We start from the raw sequence: 24,609 nt of genomic DNA, 5'->3' as shown, positions 1-24,609 counted from the left end.
TAACTAAATAAGGTCAAAACTTTCCTAACTTAAAAAAAAATTATATAAAGTTGGAAAGATTAGGAGATTTAAAAAATATCTTTCATAAATGGGATAGGCCATTGGATCTGTTTTAAGTTATTATGATGGAAATAGTTTTACGCACATCTTTATAAAAACATTCTATGAGGAAATGACATTTATGAAGGGCTCTTGTATTGTTTCAATAAACTCTGTTTAGTGTTGATAGCATGATCGGCAACTTCAGACTGTTCAGGCTCATGGTATTTAATATAAGATTTGTGTTCTTCTAGATGAATAAAAGCGGATCTTCTAGTTTGTCCAAAATAAGATAACCCACAAGAGCAAGGAATCTGGCAGACACCTGGAAAACTTAGAGGTGGAAATTTTTCTGATAGACAAAAGACAACAAAAATATTCAGTGATTTTAAAACTTTTATTATATGTTCAGAAATGTTGTACACCTTGGGGATAAGAATGAGAGTTATTTCTTCTGTATTGGAAGAGGTAGAGATACCACAATTGTTTAAAACATAACTATTTAAAGCTTTTTTGATGAAAGAATCCTTAAAACCATTAATATATTGTAATTCTTTCTGTAAAAGTATGTCTGATGAACTTAAAGAATGGTCTTAATAGTTCCAGCCTTTTGACTAGGATGGTGGTGAAATTCAGTGAAATAGCCGGAACGAATCTTGGACTCAATATGTGTCTTGTTTTACAAAATGAAGTATTGACTAAAATTTAGAAAATGAAAGGCAGATATACCACCTACCATCTCTCTATACTTCGAAATAATGGATGCAAAAGTGTCAACTCAACAGTAATTGCCAACATGTGCAGGAGGATGTTTGCATAAAAACATCAGCTGTATTATTTTTATGCAATGAGTTCCTTACCCAAAAATGCAAAGAGAAAATGCAGCAAGTTCTGTTTTCTTTGATTGTTGCTGAAGAATACAATAGATCTTTCATGAAAGATGAAATGAAAGCTAATTGCTTTCTTCATTATGAGTGTTAAATCTCTGCTTCTGCCAGTACCTTATGATGGGTAGAGAGTGAATTGCAACTGGAGCATGTTAAACTTCACTGATCCCTAGTCTTTGCATTAAAGCAAATGAACCACCTTTGTTGCTTCAACATCAACAGCTATCTCTGTTAAATGCTACAAAAATAAAATACATGCCAGACCATCCCACATTGCCAATTATTTTTTACCCATGGTGGGAGAATCTGTGCAACACCTATCAGGCTACCATGCAGCCCTTAGATTTGCAAATTAAATCTTTCCTATGATCTCTTGATATTGGATTAAACAACATAGCACAGATATCACTAAATACACTTCCATCTTGGCTTTCACACCATGCAGATTTTCTCTCTACAGGATAGGCAAATTGTCCACCATTCCTGTGGTCTAACAGAAGCTCTTTCAAGCTCACAGAATTGAATATTCTGATTTTGTGCTATTTACACTGACAGTTTAGAATCGGATGCTCCAGTGAGATTTTTTAGTGTTTCCACAGATGCAATAATATCTGATCAGATTTTCCCCCTCTCCAGAATATAATAACTTTGCTCTTGAGCTATACACTATAGAGCTTGCATTAAACTACATAAGATTGCATTGCTACCAAAGGTGTATAATATATATAAATGAAGTTTCCTATAGGCAGTAAGATGTCTAGAGCTATAGCAACATCCAATCCTTTCTCAAATCCAAATGTCCTTTCTCACTTATGGATGATTGATTCTGTTATATTCCAATGCAGATTGGGATTAATGAAATGAGACTGCATATACTTCAGCTAGGTCAGCTGGTTTCTCAAGCTTTCACCATCTGCCTGTATCCTACACCAGTTTATATGCAGGATCATATAAACTGGTGTAGGAACCAATGGCAGTCATCATGAAATAGAGAGACCAGTAATAAGCTTCGTCAAACCAAGCTTGAAATTAAATTGTGGCAAATTAGTCTATGCAGGGATCATAAAGAGGACATTGTTCTTGCTTGGCTCTGCATTGGTCATAGTCATCTTGCACACTCTTCCTGTTGAGGCAGGGCAATACGTTTATGCATGAGTTGTGTAATGCCAGGCTAACCACCCATCCATATTTTAAATGACTGCCCTTGTTTCTCTGAGCATGGTCATTATTTTAGTCATGTTTATAATCTGTCTGCACTTTCTGCACTCAGGCAGATTTTGTCAGAATCATGGAACATCATCCTGGTTTTTAAATTTTTAGAATATTGGTATTTACCATCTTATATAAATTATATGCCTAGTTTCACGATTTTTATGCACTTTTATATTATCCTATTTCTACACATCTTTTTATATCTGTTTATGCTCTATTTATTTATTACCTTGTGTACCATTGAAACAGGTTATATTAACTTTTATATACAATATTACAATATACATTTATATACAACATACATTTATATACAATATTACAATAGTACAATATTAAACAGGAATTGCATGCGAAAAACTAGTGTGGTAAGGAAAGCGACACTGGAATATGAGAGGAGATTGGCCCTAAGATCCAAAGAAAATCCTAGGAAATTTTTTAGCTATGTGGCCAGTAGGAGGAGAAATGGCTGTGGAAGAATGATATTGTGGGATAAAAATGGGAATAGAGTGACTGATGCAGAGGACATAGTGGAATGGTTCAATGAACATTTTATTGGAGTATTTCATCCTAGAGGAGTCAGTTTTAATGCTAGAGGGATAGGGCTGGTTCGAGGTTTAGAGGTACAGGAGGGGAGTGTGTTTCAGATACTGAGTACTCTGGATGTCAGTAAAGCTTTGGGACTGGATGGTATTTCACCATGAGTTTTGAGAGAATGTGCTAGGGAACTGTAAGTGCCTTTAACCTAGCTTTTCAATGAAAGTCTGACTTCGGCAAAGGTGCCCATGGAATGGAAGGAAGGTAAGATAGTGCCATTGCATAAGGGTGGCAGCAGACTGGAAGTGTCTAATTATAGGCCAGATTTTGGAGAAAGTAGTGAGGGACCATATACAGCATTGGTCGGATGAGGATAATGTTATCTGTGAGAGTCAACATGGATTTGTGAAGCAATATGCTAGCCTTTTATAATAAAGTTACAAGAACATTAGATGAGGGAAAGGCATATACTGCAATTTTCTTAGACTTAGTGAAGGCATTTGACAGGGTGCCACATGATAAGCTGATATTTAAGTTGCAGCACATGGGTCTGGATGTCAGATTGGTCAACTAGATTCAGGATCGGCTGTCTGATAGGTATCAGAGTTGTGTATGGTGGAGCAGTTTCAAGGAGGCAGAGGGTTACAAGTGGGGTCCCACAGGGCTCAGTACTAGGACCTTTATTGTTTAACTTTTATATCAATGACATTGCCAGTGGATTGCAAGGGGATATTCAGTTGTTTGCAGATGATGCGAAGCTGGGAAGGATTATTAGGAATAGTGCAGATGTGGTAGCCCTGCAAGAGGATTTGAATAAGCTAGATAGATGGGCAAATGAATGGGGATGTCAGTTTAATGCAGCAAAATGTAAGGTCTTGAGGTTTGGGAAACATCGATTGAATGCTGCATACTCTATAGGAGGAGTTATACTGGAGGAAGTAGGGGAGACGAGATCTGGGGATTGATGATTGATAGAAACCTGAAGTTTAGGGGAAATATTGCAAAGGTGGTGAAGGTAACACAGAGGATTGCTGCAATTATGAGAAGGACACTGACCTGCAGAGATAAGAGGGTTATCATTCCGTTGTATTAAGTCTCTGATCAGACCACACTTGGACTGTTGTTCTCAGATTTGGTCCCCAGGATTTGAAGGGGATAAATTAATTGTGGAAAGGATACTAAGACAGATGACAAAGATGGTTTCAGGACTGTACAAGGATAGTTGAGGATCGGCTGAGGGAATGTGGACTGCAGAGTTTGGTGGATAGAAGAAGGAGAGGTAATATGATTGAGACTTTTAAACTGTTGAGAGGTGGTTACAGGGTTGACACTGGAGAGTTCTTTTGCTTGGTTGAACAGCGGGAAGGAGTGATGACAAGAGGCCATCCCTGGAAGTTACGAAAGGAAACTGTGAGAAAGAGGGTGAGGAGTGGTTTCTTTGCGTAGATAGTGGTTGAACCGTGGAATGCATTGCGTGATGGAGTGGTGAGAGCGAGAACGGTCAATGAGTTTAAGGAGTGGTATGATAGACTTTGTGTTTCTTAGGAGGGACCTCCCCCTCGATGAGTCTTGACAGACTTTATGTTCTTAGGAAGGACCTCCCATGATGATTCTTTTGACTCCATGGAGGCCTGAATAATAATAATAATAATACAGATTTTTATATCTGTGTATGTTACTTATTTGGTACTTTGTGCTCTGGTGCAACATGACCTTACCTGTTCTTGCTCCCTTAAACCCAAAACAAAGAAATAAACAATCCTCATAGGGTGCATTCCTTAGATCTGTCTTCATTTCATTCACTCATTCCTATAAAAATCCTCCAAAAAAACCTTGACAACCAATCTGTGCATAGTTGTCCAGATGTGTCAATATCAGCGTACACAAGAATATAGTTTCTTTACCTTTGCTTATCAGTATATTATACTTGATAAGAAATTATATTCCTGTTTCAATCCTTTATCCAAGTGTAAGCAGATGAAGTGTCTTCATGACTAGTCTTCTTGTATATGGAAGCTGTTCACTTCATGTCAGTTGCCTTGGCATCCTTTCTCTCATCTAGATTTTCATAATATAGTGATAATACACCATTTTCCTACTTGCATGGGGTAATGTGACTTCTTGCTTTAGCTCTTGGAATCTCAATGGGTCCACTTCTCACTAATGAGATCTTAGTTTACTACCCAAACTAGTAGGTTCAAGTTATTTACAAAGATCTCATTAGTCAGAAGTGGACCACTTGAGATTCTGAGAGCTAAAGAATTGTGGGATGCACAGCATACTTTCTTACATGTCTGAAAGGAAGTATATACTGTGCATTATAGGATACTAGGACAAGTTGTTGTGAAATCATAAGTTTCCATGTAACGGTAGTCATAGTTGTGAATTTACTTCATGGTGCAAATTTTTGTTTCCTTTTACTTGAGTAAAAGAGGAAAACAATAATATAATTTCTTGTCATGTAATTTACATTATAATACAATGTAAATTGGTGTACAAGCTGAAGAGGATGAGAAAATATTGTATATTGGTTACATGGATTGGAGATAGGCTCTCTGAACAATACTGGAAGGTTGTGTATGATGGAGCTGCTTTTCAAAAAATGAGGGTAACTACTAGCATGCCCCAGGGTTCTGTTCTTGGACCTCTGCTATTTACCTTGTTTGTAAACAATATATCATGTAGACTAAGTGGGAATCTTCAGTTGTTTGCTAATGATGCAATGTTGGGAAGAACTAAGTAGCACTATTGATGTTAATTCCTTTCAGGAAGATTTGAATAGATTTTTTACTTGGAAAGGAGTGGAGTTATAGTTTTATCATCAATAAGTGCAAAGTGTTGCATTTTGGAGTATAGAAATACAAGGCTATGTACTATACTGATGGTGCTGTACTGCAGGAAGTGGATGAGATTCAAGATTTGGGAGTGATGCTTGACAGTAGAAGGAAGTTTAGAGGGCATATTTACTAGTGTTGCAAAGGCTTCACATAGTGCTGCTATGATAAGAATTACTCTAAGATGTGGGGATGAGGAAGTGATTGTGCCACTGTACAAGGGTGGTTCCATAAGTTTCTGGCATGACTAACTTTTACATTTAGAGGTGATAGAAAGAAAACTGTCACTTTTCAATATAATCTCCCTTTACTTCAACACACTTTTTTCACATCTTTGAATTAACATTTCTATGCCATTTAAAAAAATAGTTTTACTTTTGTAAAAGGCCTAAAACTGCATCTTTCACCTTAAATGTCACTGCAAATTTTCTTCTTAGACTGTCTTTCTTCAGTTTTTGAGAAGAGGTAGTAGTAGTAATAGTCATCACTGAGTGCTAGTCTGGGCTGTAGGTTGGGTGTTCAATCTCCTTGAAGTCACAGTCCTTGACTGCAGCCTCTGCAACAGTGGCTGTATGGATTGGAGAATTTTTGAGCAGGTGAATACCATGAGTCAGCATTCTTAGTCTCTTCTCCTTTATGGCATCCTGCAGTTTTTGCAGGTGTGAAGAGTAATCTATATTCATGGTGGTATTCCTTTCCTTGAAATCATCAAGAGAATTCCCTGGCAATCCCAAAAGATTGTTGCCGTGATCTTCTTGGTGGACTGAGTAAAGTTGGCTTTTCTTGGTGGTGCTTCAACTGATTTGCGCCACACCTTAGATTACTTTTTGGAAAGAGGATAATAATAAAGGACCATGGGTTCATCCACGGTGACAATGGATTCCAGCATTCTCTCTGATTCCCTTGGCAAAGCTTTAAAACTTGCAGGAACAGGTCACACGATAATCCTTCTGAATTGAAGAGTAAAGTCGGAACACTCACCTTGCACTGACTTTTATCATGTGAAGCTTCTTGTGAATGATGCAAAAGAAAGTTATTATAAAAAGCCCCAATCTTGCTGAGATTTCTTTGAGCTTCTGCCATCTGTTATTTAGCAGTTCCTCAATAAGAGGGACATTTTTCTCAGTCATCTCTTCCACAGTTCGACCATTACGAGGATCATCTTCAATGTACTCTCTTCCTAGGAGAAACTGTTTAGTCTATTCCTTCATTGTGGAATATGAAGGAGAAGCTCCCCATAAACACCACCCAATCACTGTTTGATAGCACTTGGAGAAAGACCTTCTTTGGTGAAAAACTTTATCATAGTGCAGTACTCAATTTTTAACATTACAGCCACTTAGTCAAATCAGTGCCTCCAAATGAATAATGCAGGTAGAGTTGAAACAGATACACTAACCTCTCCATAGGTGATGCATCACACACACACAGTCATTTTATAGTTGGTGCAAATTTTGTATGTCAGGCCAGAAAATTTTGGAACCGACTTCATATAAAGCACTAATCAGACCACACTTGGGTTATTGTGCTGAAATTTGGTCACCTGGTTTTTAGTGTGATGTGGAGACATTGGAGAGGGTCCAGAGGCAAGTGACTAAGACAATATCAGGACTTTGGACTGCTGGTTATGGAGAGAGGTTGAAAAAAATGCAGATTTCAGAGTTTATTTGATAAGAGGAAAAGAGGTGATGTGATAGAGAGATTTAAGTTAGTGAGGGGATTTTATCAGATTAATCCAGATGAGATTGTAAAAAGAGTAGAAGGCGAGAGGAGAAAAACCAGAGGTCATCCCTGGAAGTTATATAAGAGTATGGTGAATAGGGATGTGAGAAGTAGATTTTTTTTTCATGCAGAATTGTCAGTGAATGGAACGCATTACCAGTATTTGTTATTCATGCAAGAAGTGTTATGGATTTTAAGATTTGGTATGATAAATATGTTGTCAGTTGAATGAACTTCCCATGATGCATCTTCTGATTCCATGGAGCATGCAGTTATAATAATAATAAAAATTGTAATCTTTCCATCCCAAAGTGTATAACCTTACATTATACCACATTAAACTACTATTATCCTTTGCCCACACTGTCAATTTAAATTATCCTACAGATTCTTGTTTTGCATCATCTGTTAGCAGTTGAATATTTCACCTGATTAACTATACGAATATCAAAGAGCTGTGCAGAATCCTATGGCATAGTACCAGTCACACCTTCCTTTTCCTACTCTTCTATTTGCGATGCATCTATCAGCCACCCTTTTATCCATGTTATTAGCTTCATATCTATCCCTGATTTCTCCAGCTTATGTAGCAGAGTTGCATGTATATCATGTGAAATGTCTTTGCAAAATCTAGGGTAATTTTATAGATATTTCATTTATTGAATTCAATTGTCACTATTAGAGAGAGCAACTAAATTACTAAGACAAGAGCTACCTTTTTGCAAAGTCTTGCATTCCTTTTCCCTACCCATAGAGAACAATATTCCTCTCTACATGTGCATGAATTCTGCCTTTGAATAACATCTCCAGTACCTAGTATCATCCCTGAGATAGATTGGTCTATAATTTGCTCTATGCTCTTCTCTCTTTGGGAACTTGCTTTGTGCAATGGAACTATTTTTATCTTTCCACTCCCTTAGATGTGACTTAAATTTGAATAGCCTGTCATATGCACTATCAGTTCCTTTGCACAAATTTTATAATGCATGGGCCAATATCCCAATAGTCACATTTACATTAAGATTTTTCAATATGCCAAGTATCTCTAATTCATTTATTCTATCATTGCAGTCTCTCTGTTTAGATTACTTCCCACAGTTTGATAACTTCGTAATTTTGCTCTTCTTTCTGCTGTTGCTTCCATACCATTAGCATCATTAAAGTTATCCTTTCCTACTCATTATTCCTTTTACTCAAAGCATAGTGAAAGTACACTTGGGTCTGCTCAAATGATTTTCTCTCATAATCTGATTTTGCCTTGTTATCATGCTGGTCACCCATCTTAGCATTTTCTTTTTGTGAGCCTACTGATCACCTTTCTCTTTATACACACATCACAGCATTTCTTTCTTCTTTTTTTGTAGTCTTGCTTAACAATACTACTCTTCTATTTAATTCCCTGATTTTTCTTCCTGACCTTAAACATCCATTTTGATACTACTTCCTTTACACACTTCTGGAGCACTTCCCATATATAGCACCATTCTTTTATAAAGGCTTATTCCATGGCACTGCTTCAAGCTATCTCCTTCAATGAAAATTTCCACATATTAGGCAAATTCCCATTCAAGACTGATTTTCACATTTAAAGGCAGTTGGCTGTTCGCAACAACTGATACTGCTGTTCTGCAAAATCCTCGGCTTTCACCCGATCCAAGAGTATCAAACCCTGGTCCCTTCCCTTCATATTATCTTTCTATCTTCTAACATGTTTCCTGATACTAGCAATGGAGGGCTGTTTGGTGCCAGGCTATTTGAGAAACAGATCTTTAAAAGATAAATTTTATTTTTGTAGTAATTAGTGATATTGATTGCATTTTGATAAAATTTTATTTTTTACTCACATGCATGCATGCACACACACACACACACACACACACACACACACACACACACACACACACACACACACACACACACACACACACACACACACATTTTTTTTATTAAATTTTCAAGCTGCAATTAATGATGACATCATAGTGGTACAAATGAGAAGTACGTGCAATGGGGCATGAAAATAAAATTTAATTAACAGTGTAGATTTATCAAGAAGGTTCATTGTCATGAATACAACGTGTACTCTTGGCAGAATGTGGAGAATGTGTTTATTGAGAGACTGAATAGTCCTCCCTCATCCCAGGTGCTGTTCTGGGTGATGGAGGACCTTCCAGTGATAGCATTTGCCCTTTTCATTTTTCATCTGTTTCTTTTTCATCAAGCCTCACCTGCAGAAGGCAGTTTTTCAAAAGTACCTTCATAGTGCGATTGGAATGCTGATGGTATGTTGCACTCTTTAACAGGAAAAAGAATTGAGTTTGATTCTTGTCATGATAAGAAGAATCTCTATATGGGCTTTTTAAATTGAAGGCAGGTTAGCCAATCTCATATGGAGGTAGCAGGGTTTTTTTCTCCTGGAAACTCAGGTTTTACTACGCACACACAAATCAGCCATGAGAAAACACACACTTTACATACAACGCATACTAATGGTGGTGGTGAGCAGTAGATGGCACTGTGTATTGGTGGTAGTGGTGTCATGTACACAACGAGGTCTTGGACTCCTTGGAGGTGTCATGTAATAATAATAATTTCATCCGTAAATCATCTTCCTCTACTGTTTATACCAAAAGTGCAGAATAACTGCAAGAAATGTTAATTTATCCAAAAGGAATTTTGAAAGAGCTAAAAGCAGGAAACTTGCATCCTGCTCAAATGGTAGCCATGCCTTCTGGTCTCTTGCCAAAGTCATCAGTCCTCATTTCTGCTCAACACAGCTTTCATCACTGTTATTATTACATCACACCTCCATGATGTCCAAAGACTCATCAAGGGAGAGCATCCACTCCACAACTCTCAATATCCATCACTCAATTCACCAACTACCTCATCTACACCCATGCCATCTACCTTATAACATTATCCTTATATAGTCAGATGGTTTTATAGCATCATCGTTCACAAAAAATGCCAACCTTTGGGTTTCTTACTACTTTGTTTTGTAAGGTTGACCCTGGCAAATTTCTCTCAACCTTTCCACATGTTCACTACACAGAATCCTCTTTGACCTTTCATTAAAAACAAATCAGAAGACTTTCATGCAACTCAGAAACAAAAGGGTCTTCTGTTTAAAATGGCATTTCTCCAGTTGTCCTGAAGGTGTCTGCCACAGAGTTAAGTACCATTTTATCTAACTTTTCTCCACTGCTATTCCTGCAGCATGGAAATTAGCCCATGTATAACCTGTTTCTAAGAAGGATGGCAAATCCTTATCAAACTACTGCCCAATTTCTTTCACCTCAGTTCTCTCTAAAGTAATGAAAAAAACCATACATTCCAGTCCTATGTCACCTTGAAAGCATTCAGTAAATGATTGACAATATGGATTCAACTACTATTGATCAATAATGGATCTGCTTACCTATATCACCTATCCCTGAACAAATACCATGAAAAAATTTGGTGACTTTCAGGTGGTTGGTCTTGATATCTCCAAGGCTTTTGACAAGGTCAGGCACAAGGGTCTATTAAGTATGGTTCTATCATTGAAAGCCTCTGGTGTACTTCCGGATCAATTAATCATACCAAAAACCAGGTAATTGTGACAGACCTGATCTCCCACCAAGGTGCCACATATAAATGCTTACTGCTCAGTACAATGAGTGCACTCAGAAGTGGAATACCTGAGCTTTCCCAGATGCAATACCAGAACCTGAGTGAAAGTTGGACTGCTGCCAGAAGATAGGGAAGGAGACTTACTGCAATACTATTAACTGATTCTGGTTAGGCCAATCAGGACTGCCTGTCTTGCCATGGCACAGGCCAAAGTAGTGCATGACCATCCAGATTTTACTTCCCAGACATTCACAGTATGCACAACAGAGCAAGATATTGAATCTCAGTGATGACGATGATGTGGAAAATAGTGTTATAAAAAGAAACAAACAAAAAAAAACACAATCTAGGAGAAGTAGTACAAAGAAAATGGAAAGAATAAAAAAAAAGAAACAGATGAAAAATGAAAAGTGCCAATATCATCACTGGAAGGTCCTCCCTTACTCAGAACAGCATCACCTGTTCTGGATGAGGAAGAACTGTTCAGTCTCTCTCTATAAACACATTCTCATAACCTCGGCATAACTCACAAGTATGTCTTATAAGTACCACAGATTAACCCAATTGCACCACTGGGGAGTGCAGATTCAGTTACAGTATGCTCAATTCTTCAGTTTTACAACCTTGATGCACCTTGTAACAAAACAAGAATTAGTTCAGAGCTGAGGATGTGCTCTTGAGTCAAGCTTGGTAGACATGCGTAAGAAGAGCTCTGGGATAAGTATTTGAGATAAGTATTATTGAAATAATTAAGTATATATGAGTATTTGTTTGAGTAAGAGCTGCTGTAAAAGTTGTGCGCTACCAGTATTATTAGTATGGGGGTTTTCATTTGCCTAAACTTAATTACAAATTCGTTATTATTAGACCTTAGAGTAGTAACCTGCAGAGGAAATAACATAGCAGAGGCGTTGTCATTCCATGAATTTAATTTAGACTTCAGTCGTTTCATTAAGTGTGAGGTGTGTTATATGTATTTTTTCGATTACATAAATGATTTGTGGCTGTTTAGGATGGATGGAAGGAGGGTGTGTGTGTGAAGTGTGACCTGAACGAGGAATTGATGAATGCGAATATGAAATTGATGACAGAAAGTGTTAATAACGAGAATGTCATGGGAAAAATGAGTGCACATTCGAAAGAGAAGGATGGTGTGAAAAGAGTGGTGAAAGAATGTTCAAAAATCAGTAAAAAAGAAAATGACTGATTTAAAAACCGTATGGATGTTAAAAATGATGAAAGCGAGGTGAGAGTGGTGGAAGGAAACGAAATTGAGAGAACAAATGAAACTGGAAATGGCGTGATGCACGAAAAAAAAGATCAAAAGAATGAATGATAGTGAAAGTTCGATGTGTGTTGGACCGAAAGTACGGAAGCACAGAAGGATGAATAAGAGTGAAAGTGAGAAGAGAGTGTCGAGAGTTAGAAAATTAGAAAGATTGAATGATAGAGAGAATGTGACGTGAGATTCGGAAGTTGAATTGGATTGGATGAGGAAAGAGATGAAATGGATGCGGAATGAAATTAAGAAAATTAGGGTAAAAACTATTAAAATTAATCATAATGGCAAGAAAGAGTTAACGAAAGATGAACGAGTGGTGTTATACGGTGATTCCATTATTAAAGGTGTGCTGGATGATAGGATGCACAAGGCATGTTTTCGTGGCGGTAAAATGAGTAGAGTGATTTGAGAGAGGACAAAGAACATGTCGGAATGGATATCAGGAGGCTGCTTAGAAGGATAAAAGAGAATAGTGTGATGAGAAGTCAGCGTGTTGCCTAGGTATGATTGTGGTGAGATGAGGCAGAGAGCAAGGATTATGAATGATATGCTGGCTGAAATGTGTGAGGAGATGGGAGTACAGCTTGTTAATGTGTGGAATGAGTTTGAAGGAAGAAGTGAACTGTATGGGAGCGATGGACTGCATTTGAGTGGTTATGGTGTGAGTCACTTGGAGAGGCTGCTGCTGGAGAATAGAGAAGTGAGTAGAGAGAGAGATAATGAATCAGATCAAGCAGGAAGTGATGTGGAAGAGCAGGAAAGATTGAAGAAGTGGTTATGAATGAGGAAGTGAGTGGTATGAGTATAGAAAATGAGAGAATGGGTGTGCAAGTTGGGACGAAGATGATGCAAAGTTGGGACGAAGGTAGTGAAGATGATGTGGCCTTACAAGAAGACTTGAATAAATTGAGCAATTGGGCACGGAAATGGGGATGTGAGTTCAATGTTGTAAAAGGTAAGGTTTTAAAATTTGGAAAACAAAGATGGGATGTGGAATTTATGCTTGGTGAGAATACGTTGTTGGAGGTAGAGGAAATAAGAGATCTGAGGGAGATAGTGGATAAGGATCTAAAATTTAGGGGTCACATAGCCAAAATTGTTAAGACAACACAAAGGCTTCTGGGAATGATGCGGAGGACACTGACGTGTAGAAGTAGGAAGATTCTTGTTCCATTGTATAAGGCTTTGATTAGGCCACCCATGGACTATTGTGCCTAGATTTGGTCACCTGGTTTTGAGAAGGATGAAGAAATGTTGGAAAGGGTCCAAAGGCGACTGACTAAGATAGTTTCTGACCTCTGGAATGTCGAGTATGAGGAAAGATTGAGAAGATGTAATTTGCAGAGTCTGTTGGACGGGAGGAAGAGGGGAGATATGATAGAGTCCTACAAGTTGGTAAGGGGTTGTTACAGGATCAATGCTGGAGAAGTTCTACAGATAATAGTGAGAGATCGGCGAGAACCAGAGGTCTTACCTGGAAACTGTATAAAGAAGGTGTGAGTAGGGGCAGTGAGAGACGGTTTTTTTCTTTTTGTGCAGAGTTGTAAATGATTGGAATGCCTTTCCTGAGAGTGTAGTGTCTGTAAGGAGTTTGAATGTGTTCATGGCATGGTATGATAGCTGTGTGTGTGATAAAAGGACCTCCCAGATGAGTCTTTGACTTCCATGAGGTCTTGGGGTAATAATAATCTTTCTATACTAATCAGGATTATTTCAGTGGCATGTTCATACTATGTCTTTAGGTGAGAACATTGGAAATAGTATCCCATCCAAGGGAACGAGGCACATAGTTATGAAGATCATCCTTCTTCACATGACATTTTTACATCGCCATACTACATATGAATTGGAGTGGTTGTGTGCATGTTGCTCCATGGGGTAAGAAATTACGAACAACAAAGTACAACAAGATTTATAGTGTATTTAGACTCGTCACTAGTAAGAAAGAAGTCTAGAATAGTGTAAAGTGCATTTTTCACCTATTTTTTAGGTTTGAAGAGCGGTTGGGGTTATCTATTAATCAAGTTTGCATGCAAATTATTTGTATAAAATCATTGGTGATAACAATTGTCTTCACATTTCTGGTTTCCAGATTTGGTAGTTGGAAAAGAGAACTAATTGGTATTATAAACATAAAAATCCCTGAGAAAGATGACCTTGCTGTAAGGTGAGTCAGACTAAAAAAGATCAGTGTTTAAATAAAGGAAATCAAAAAGCTTGAAATGGTTGGTGGCATCAGGAGAACAACTGAGATAACAAATGAATTGGATAGAGAGATTCTCAGGCCAAAGGTAGTCAAATTCTGGAGATTCTAAGTTAGATACATTTTGGCATGATATATCAGTGAACATGTACCACCTTTGAGTCAAATAAGTTAGAATATTTGGAAAAGTTGCAATTTGGGTTTCTATCACAACAAGGAAATTAAGTTTTTACAGACTAGAGATGGAAACAGAAGTTGTGGTTGGAACTGAGATTGCATGATTGTGAAGTGGATTTAAAAGGTTCCTCGAGGTTTAATACTGAACCCCATGGGGAAGAGCATGTTCTCTATATAGGATTTTGAGTTTCGAATTTCATAGTTGCTATTAAATTTAGCACATGATTGTGTCACCAGCATTTCTTGTGTATAATCATTGGTCCATGCCTCATCACCATTTTGATGTTTTTCCTCCAGCTGTTGGCACAGCAGATGACCTGGTTCCCACTAGCTTAAGATACAACTGGTCTTGTATGCATGATGGAGTGCCTTTGAGTTTATTGTTTACAATAGTTATGAATTCATATCTGCTCATCAGCAGGTCATGGATCACTTTAGCTAGGCGTAGGAAATTCGTTCCATCTTTACATGTGCACATGAGTACAAAGTGGTAACACCTGACAGTTTTCTTGAGGTCCAGTTAATTGTATTCTGCAGTTTACATCAAAAATAAAAACTTTACCTCATAAACATATATTCCCTTGTAATGTCATATTTCTTATTTTCTGAATTTTCATTTTCAGAAGAGGAGCGTGCAGAAGCACCGCAGTTAACAATATCACCTTCAAGTTATGAGGCACAGAGAGGCGAAACGGTAAAGTTTGATTGTCGTGTTACAGGAACACCATCTCCTACCATTACATGGTCCTTCTCAGGAGGATCTTTGCCAGAAGGCAGCAATCAAGTATTAATACATTTTTCACCTAGTTTTTAATCTTGCAGCATTAGTATTATAGTAATTAATATATTTTTATACCACGTCAGTATTTGTGTGATGTATGCAACCTGTGTTTCCCAATTTTTGCTATGCACAGTGCCACAAAGTATTTTGTTTTAGAGTAAGCAAAGACTTCTATTGTTATTTTTATCCAAAACCAAGTAAAGCAGACAGCTATATATATATATATATATATATATGTATACAGGGCGTTCGGGATAAATTTGACAGTTTCGTAAGGAAAAAGAAAATCTTCTTTGTATCTATTAAATTTAATGAATTGACAAAAAAACATTACAGGCAGAGTTAATTACAATACTATCAACAAGATTTACTCAAAATAACCACCATTAGCATCGATCACAGCTTCAATTCTGCTTCGGAACCTCGAACAAGCTGATGCTACAGTCTCCCTGGGAAGGGCCGCAAAAACTGTTTTAATTTTATCCATTAACTGGGCTTTTGTATTACTGGAAGTGCGATTGGTGTCTTTTTCAACTGCGCCCCATACAAAATAATCCATGGGGTTAAGGTCTGGGGAGTTTGGAGGCCAAACATTTGGACTGGTGAAGTCGTAGAAATTTTCAGACAACCATTTTTGACTTTTCCCAGAGGTGTGGCAAGGGGCCGAATCCTGCTGCCATACATACGGCCTACCATTGGCTACCCTTGTTATCCAGGGCTTGACTACAGTTAGCAACTCCACGAACAAAGCCCGAATTCCAATGCCAGGGTTCTTCAACACCTGTTCCTGCAGATTTGCGAGGAATTCTGCTGTACGAACGCAATCAGATCGTCTGCTAGGGATCTTTCTTCTTGCTACATCCTCGTAGTCACCATTGCAAGTCTCTAGTTCATGCATGATTGTTTTTACTGTATTCAGGGAGCATTGGGCAGCAGTCGTAATATCCTTATTTTGATGGCGGGCACGAATCATCATGATACAAGTTATTCTCTTCCATGATTCAGGTGGGTTCCAGCTATCCATCCTTTCTGACATCTTGTATATGAATGAAGAAGGGTCCAAACTTTTAAATGAAGAGAAGTGTGTGTTAATACATGTAACTTACGGAAAAATATAATTAATTATAAATATGTCAAATTTATCCCGAACACCCTGTATATATATATATATATATATAACAAATCTGGTTTAGTATAAACTTATGGTCATGAGTGGATGACTTAACTGAATTACTTTACATCATAATGAAATGATACTAGGATGCTTTACATCAAACAGATCGTTGAACCTTGCATATTTTTAGATATGATTTCAGGGTTTTATGGATGGGACACCAGACAGTATTTCAGTGAGGTTACAGAAAAATGAACTTGAAACATTTAAAAGCCTGACTGAAAATGAAGGTGGTGAATCTCAAATGCTAGCAAAATGTACTGTACCTCTAAAAGTGTGGGATTTACATCATAAATATATAAATAAATTGTCACTTTTCAGTACTTTATCAAACCCAACTTCATGAATTGACTGTCATTTGCACTTTTGATATGTTGCGATGTATATACATCTCAATATATCAAAAGTATACCATATATAATATGTTGATTTCTACGTAATTTCTGCCACAATGTTAATTTTGTAATTAATTGATTGTGTGGTGTTAAATTAACACCACACAAACAACAAGGTGTTTACAATGTTTAGAGAAAATGCACGGAGTTAAAGCACAACCTCACAGGTGGTTCATCCTGTGAGGGACAACTAAACTATTGATTATGAATTGAAGGCTGTCATTGAGATGCATTCAAACTAAATAGAAAGATTCATTACGATTGATCACACACACACAGAATGCCTACTCAGCATAACTGCAGCAAGGGTATAATGCACTGCTCTAAAATCTTCATAAGCTAATTAACCAAAAAGAGTTGTATTCCTTCAGGATAATATGAACTTCAGCAGGGTGCAAATGAGTTGTGATAAGCTTCCTATCATTGGCTGAAAAATTCTGTCCTATCCTTTATATCTCCCTGTATGGGACACCTGTTCAGTGGAGGGACCACCTGGTGATGGTGCTAGTCCTTTTGATTTTTCATTTGCATATATTCTGTCCATGTTCTTTGCTTTTTTTTCCAGAATTTCTTTATTTTATAACACTGCTGCCATGTTTCCCATGGAATGCAATCTATGAACATTTGGAAAGGGGATTCAGGTAGTTTTGCATTGCTCTTCTTCTGCTTCAGCAAGAAGGCAGTAACGGATGGGTATGCCAGAATGTGTCATATAGTGGGATTGCATTCAAGGGTTAAGTGATGTAAGTCTCCTTCCTCATGGTCTAGGCCCAGGCTTGCTGTAGTGCTTATGACATCTGAGGTAGTGCTGGCATTTCCTTTCTGAGTAGAGTTATTAATTCTAAAATAGGGGCTTCCATGTGTGGCACTGTGATGGATGGGGAGCTCTGCTGCTGTATTCTCCATTCATTCAAGAAGTAATCTTTCATCCATATGGTTATCAGGATCCTTCAACAAGTACCAACCAAGTCCACAAGCATAGCAACATCAACAGACAATAAGAACAGAAACAGAAAACCTCCAAAGAGACCTACAAAAGAACCATCTTTTCTTATTATGCATTCCAAAGACAATCTGACTCTGACTTGAAAATGTATCATTTCTTTATCATGGAGGATATGATAGGTTAGCAGGATCTCCAAAATCTGTTTCATAAACCTCCAATGAGGGGGCATTCTTATTGTCTGCCCAAAAACAATCAGAACAACTTATTTGTGCAACATCAGTTGCAGAACTGCAATTACTATACCCCCCTCATACACACACACACACACAACTTTAAACTTTTCAAAAAAGGTGTATTATTGGAGTGGGACATCCTAGTTATTCATGACAAGATTTTCTCTGAAATAAAAGATCAAGGAGTGACAGCCATAAGAAGAAATCTTGTGTAGGGATGTACACTAGTGTAGACCAAGAATATCATCATTATATTTAATGCCCTGAAATCTCCAACAGTGAAAACAGGGTATTTTAATTTCTCTGTTAAGCTATATATTCCAAAGACCTTGGCTGCTTTATATGTCAGAAATATGATCCTGCTCAGATTACCTGTTGTGGCTCTCCCACCTGTTCGTGATGTGACAGTGGAGCATGGGTATAAAGTCTATGATGCAAAACACCCAAATGTGCTTATTGTGAAAGAGGACATCCAAATCTACTGCCAAGCATTAAGGTGAAAGAATGAAAAGGAGATCCAAAAGATCACAACTGCATAAAAAATACTAGGATGTGAAAAGGAAGTATACAACATCTAGTAAAAAGAAAAACCATCTTACTTTGAGAAGGTAACAGAAAAAAAAAGGGGGGGGGATATCAAAAGGGAATGCTATCCAATTTTCTCTCTATCTCTCAATTATTATATCATCCCTGAACAGTATGATATATTTAGTCTTCATAAAGTGAATAAGAGAAGGGAAAAATAAAAGGGATCTCTCCTGAATAAGCACCAAAATGATTCCATTACATCAGAACTCATTATTTAAAAAATTAATGGATCATTCATGTCAAAGAATAAGTTATGCTTTCAGACTAATAAATATAAATGGAAAAAAGATACATCTATCCCCACCCCCAACCAGAGGAAAGTAAAATCATTAAAAAACCTAGTATACTGGGCAGTGTAGAATTGGATATTATCTTTCATAAGGAGGAAGAGATGAATACTGGATGTCTAAGCTCCCTAAAAAGAAAAAAATTCAAAATTGATAGAAGGAAACAATCACAAAAATGAAATGTAGATGGATCAGAAAACAAAAATAACAATTTCCTGTTATGGAATTGTTGTGGACACTGCTAAAATATAGATGGTATCCAGGTATTCTTGGATATCATCTATATTTTTCAACTTTTAAACAGGTCCTAATTTTTGCTGATACAGAGGCAGTTGCTCTTCACCTCTCATTGCATCTACAACACCAACCACCCAGTGTTGATATTTCCAGGATAAACTTGATGACTTCATGTTATAATTGTCATTCATATATCGTAAATGTGAACTTGTAAATGGCCATAATAATTATTTGGTAACCACCATGGAGTCAAAGACTCATCATGGGAAGCCACTCAACCGGCAACATGTCTATTGTAATGATCTTTGAAGTTATTTACACTACCTGCATTCACAGCTCACTCAGGCAATGCATTACACTCACTAACAACTCTCCACATAAAAAACTACTCCTCACCACATCCCTATACAACTTTCAGGGATGGCCCCTCATTCTTTCCATCTTAACATTCACTTTTTTATAATTTCTTCTATATTAATCAGATAGAATCCTTTAACTAACTTGAAGATCTCTATGATATCTCTTTTCCTCCTATCTCTAATCCACATTCTCTTAAATGCTCTTAACAACCAATACTCCAGAGTCCTAATATCACTTTGGTTATTCATCTTTGGACCCTTTCTAGTTTTCAACATCACAATGAAAGTAGGTGACCAAATCTGAGTACATTAGCACATATATGATCTGACCAGTGCCTTATACAGATGCACCACCTCCATATCCCTACATGTCAATGTACTTTTTATCATAGCAGAAATATGTTGTGCAGCGTTTGCAACACATGCGGTGCCCTCGGAATTTCAGCCCACTGTCCACCATCACTCCAAGACCCCAAATTTCATCCACTTCCTGAAGTACAGCTCCAATAATATAGTATGTAAGTTTTAAAAGAGGTATACCGTGAGTAGACATATCGATACAAAATTAATAACGGAAAAAACTCGTACAAAGATTATTTAATAGTATAATTTTCGCCTCTGTGTCACAGGCATCTTTGGTACATTAAGCTCAAATTAAACAATAACTGACAATTCCAAAAAGCGCCACCTAAGTAGCTGGTGTAAGATAACTTAATGTACTGAAGATGCTTGTGACACAGGCAAAAATTATACTATTAAATAATCTTTGTACGTAAGTTTTTTCCGTTATTAATTTTGTATCAATATAGTATTGTAGTCTTATGTCTCTGTATCCCAAAGTTTAACACCTTGCATTTATTAACATTAAAACTGCAACCCCACTTATTTTTCAAAGCTAAGAGTTTATTCAAATCTTCCTGTAGAGAACTATTAGTATTATTATTATTATTCGTGACACCTTCAAGGAGTCCGAAGACTCATCGCTAGAGGACACCTACAACTGTCTCAACCACTACACCGAACCTCTACTATGAATCATCTCCATCAATGCCATCTACTGCCCACCTCCACCACTACCACAACTGGTATTTTTTGTCTGTAAATTGCGTATGTTCTGAAGGGCCTATTTGTCTGTATTCGGGATGAAAAACCTGAGTTTCTGTTAGAAAAAACCCTGCTACCTCCGTATGAGATCGGCTAACTCACCTTCGATTGAAATCGTCCAGATAAAGATTCCTCCCATTGCGACAAGAATCGAACTTAGGCCTATTTCAATCGAAGGGTGCAATGTACCGTTGTTCTTCCAATTGCGCTATGGAGGCAAATATAATCAGCATTACTCCTGAAAATTTTACCTAAGTTTGCATTTTTTTTAAAGTTAATGAGCACTTCCATGTTAATCACAATTAAAATCAAAGTGAACACTTTTAGAATTATAATACCACAGTAAAGTGATTATGTGCAGTTTGGCTATCACACAAAAGCACTATTATACAAATCTACACATTATAATTTAGGGGAAAAAACTTTTCATAGCACCTTTCAAATTAACTGCTACTTTTCATCACAACACTAGTGCCCTAATCTGCAGGATAGTGTACAAACTAACATCAGAGGAATAGGTATGAAATTCATACTCAAGGACACTAACATTTCTCTCTTTTCTAGGAGAAAAAGTAGGGGAGCAACCCCCCCCCCTTCCCAGCATGTGTCACTTAATATGAACACAGAAGCAGATGCTGCCAAGCTAGTGGCCACAACCTATATATATAGCCTGATCAAGGCATTATACAAGAGAACAATGACCTCTTTTCTTCTATATGTCAGTATTCTTGGCATCATTGCTATAATCCATTTTGATGTCCTCACAATTATAGGAGTTTGTTCTCTAAATTTTAGGTCCCTGTTCACGTCCTCTTAGTTCCCAGTTGTATACTCTGCATCTCATCCTTTCCAAATTTTAAAACCTTAAACTAAATTAAAAATGCCAAGATATTATATTCTTGTTTAATCCTTTATCCAAGTGTAAGCAAAGTTTGCACATGACATTTTTTCACTACTTGACTACTTGTATATAGAAGCTAATGACTTTAAATTAATTGCTTTAGTATTCCTTAATGCAAAGGCATACATCCTTTTGGGTGAGAATAAAAGAGTAATTGTAATAGGAGACTTTAATTATCCAAATATTGATTGGGTATCGGTAAAATTTCATGAGAAGAATGAAAGTGAATTTATTTAAGATGTTGCAAGACAACTTCCTCAAGCAGCATGTGACAGACGAAACTAGAGGTCAAAGAGTATTAGATTTGATTATGGTGTCAAAGGGTGTTTCAGTTAGACATAATTATTCTGTCTCTGGTTGATGACAGTGATCATGTGGTACTCACTTGGGAAGTGGCTAATGTTCCGTTCAGAAAAGGTTACATGCTGAACTATAAAGCAGGAAATTATGACCAACCGAGGAGTAGAGGAGTATGTTGGGTTCTGTACCATGGTATCATTAATTGGATGGGAAGGGTATTGACAGTGCAAGGGAAGTGTTTTAAAAAAAGACTTAAATGATGCAATATCAGAATGTGTCCCGAGAGTTAGGAGAATAAATAGAGTAGGAGTCAAATGGATGTGTTATCATATTAAGGAAGATGTAAGAAATGCCCATTATGAAAATTATAAGCAGCAGGCTAGAATAGTCACAACTGATGTACAGAAAGCTGAGTATGAAAAGAAATTAGCTATGCAAGCTAAAGACAACCCACAAGAATTCTATAGATATGCTGCTAGTAAAAGAAAGAATGAGTATGAAAGAATAAATAATCTGAATGCAAATAGTGTGAGGGTGACAGATACAGAAGAGGTTGTTCAACTAATGGGTGCCCATTTTGCTAAAAGTTATCAACCTGGTGTATGCAATATGCGTTGGCAAAAATGTTTACCAAGCATACAGACTAATAAATGGCAAACGTATGATAGAAAAAATAAGAGTATGATAGTGAGTGTAAACAAAATGAAAGAACGTGCGTTGTATGGAGATTTCTTAGTAAGAGGTGTGTTAGTTGAGAGTTTAGCAAAATCGTATCAACCTGGTACGATCGTTAAGGATGTGAGTCAATTAGAATGCAAAACCTGCAGGTGAAAGAATTGACAGTGGTAGCAGGTACAAATGATTTGAAAGGAGACAAAATGGCTATGAGTGATGATGTGAAGGAATTGCTTGAGGTAGCAAAAGAAAAGAGTGAGAGAGTTATGATGGTGTCTGTTGCTACAGTATGACAGTGAAGAGTATAGAATGAGGGCCATAATTGCTAATGACTTTATGCATGAATTATGCAGGACGAGTGGTGTGGAATTTGTGGATGTGTGGAGTGAGTTTGATAGGCGAAAGGATTTATATAAGATGGATGGTTTACATTTGAATGGATTTGGTATACAGAGACTTGAAAAGGTGTTGTCGAATGTAGTGGAAGTTAATGTACAGAATCAGGGAAACTAGTTATTAAGGGGGAGGGGAAGTAGATAATGTAGACTTTAGGGAGACAGTTGAGTGTATGAATGTGTGTAATATGCCCAAGCGACTACGAAAGACCACGAATCAGAATGGGATAGTTAATATAAGGCATCAAAATAGGCATCGGACAAATCAGCTTCTGCGATTCATGTATACTAATGCCAGAAGTATTAGGAATAAGAAGGAAGAATTTTTGGCCTTGGTTGGCATTTCCAGGCCACAGGTTATTGGCATTAGTGAAACATGGCTGACAGAAGATGATATAGCTAGTAGAATGGAATGTGAGGGGTATGGTGTGTTCAGGAGTGATAGGGAGAATAAAATGGGGGGAGGAGTGTTATTGATGATGGCTGATGAGCTACAGCCAAGGAGAATAGAAGTGGAACTGCAGGATAGAGAAAAGAGCAGATTAGAGGTTATTTGGTGTGAGATTGAAACTAGCAGAACAAAATGTACAGTTGGATGCTGCTGTAGACCAGGTGATGGAGTAGATGGTGGAGAAAGTATGCATAAGCAAATAGAAGAAATGAGTGGAAGGAGGGTAATTATTATGGGAGATTTCAACTATGGTCGCATTGATTGGAGTGAGGAGAGGACACACAGGAGGAAGGAATTGGATTTTATGCGGTTATTAAGGGATAACTATCTGTGACAGCATGTAATGGAAAATACTAGGGGTCAGAGAGTGCTTGACTTAGTAATTGCATCAGAGAATTTGGCTGTAACGAATATGACTACGTTGCCACCAATTGGTGAGAGTGATCATAGAGTCTTGACTTGGGAGGTGGCTAAAGGTGTGGAGTTTACAATTAAGACAGGGTATATGTGGAATTATCGGGCTGGTAAGTATGACAAGCTTAGGAGTTTGATTGGTTCAGTACTATGGCATGTAAAGCTGCAAGGGCTAGATGTTGATAGTGCATGGGAGACAGGAAGTATTTGTAGGAGACAATGCTTGACTGTATACCTAGAGTTCGAGTAATAAATCAAGTAGGGGTTAAATGGATGGATAACACCATTAAGCTTGAGCTGCAAAAAAAGAAACTACTCTGGAGGGAATTTAAGGAGAAAGGTGACCAGCTGTCACATGAACGGTATAAAGCACAGGCCAGAAGGGTAACGAGTGTGGTAAGAAAAGCAAAAATGGATTATGAAAGAGCATTAGCCATGCAGGCTAAAGAGAATCCCAAGCAGTTTTTTTGATATGCTGGAAGTAATAGAAAAAAATGTATATGGCAGAATGATTTTAAAGAATGCTGATGGTAGGGAGGTAACCGAATCAGTTGATATAGTTGAATTATTGAATAAGCACTTTGCAAAAATATATCATCCAGGGTGACATTGCAGAAGTAAATGAACTAATAGATTATATGAGAATTGTGATGAATGATGTGGAGGTGAGTAATCTATTACAAAACCTCAATGTCATTACATCTGTGGGATTGGATGGTATACCAGCTCGTGTCGTACGTAAGGTGGCTAAAGAAGTGTCAGTACCCTTGACCATTTTGTTTAATTTGAGTCTCGGGTCTGGATTAGTCCCAAGGGGGTGGAAAGAGGGGAAATAGTTCCACTGCATAAAGGAAGTTCCAAGAC

At 37.4% G+C, this 24,609-nt stretch overlaps 1 protein-coding gene across 6 annotated transcripts in view; it reads left to right on the top strand.

Annotated features, from left to right (window-relative positions):
* LOC150109418 (basement membrane-specific heparan sulfate proteoglycan core protein-like) overlaps window positions 1-24,609 on the top strand; it is a 1,783,738-nt gene that overhangs the window by 1,279,073 nt on the left and 480,056 nt on the right. For all 6 annotated transcript variants that reach the window (XM_090413063.1, XM_090413041.1, XM_090413033.1 and 3 more), the window contains one exon: window positions 15,129-15,289. In XM_090413063.1, the coding sequence (XP_090269189.1) occupies window positions 15,129-15,289 (161 nt within the window). The remainder of the gene's footprint in view (window positions 1-15,128; window positions 15,290-24,609) is intronic.

This window comes from Typopeltis vanoorti, chromosome 2 (assembly GCF_054136105.1).
Source record: "Typopeltis vanoorti isolate ZY-2024b chromosome 2, IOZ_Tvanoo_1.0, whole genome shotgun sequence".
NCBI classification, from domain to species: domain Eukaryota; kingdom Metazoa; phylum Arthropoda; class Arachnida; order Uropygi; family Thelyphonidae; genus Typopeltis; species Typopeltis vanoorti.
The sequence above is the reverse complement of the archived record's forward strand: the minus strand, read 5'-3'. Positions and strand labels throughout refer to the sequence as shown.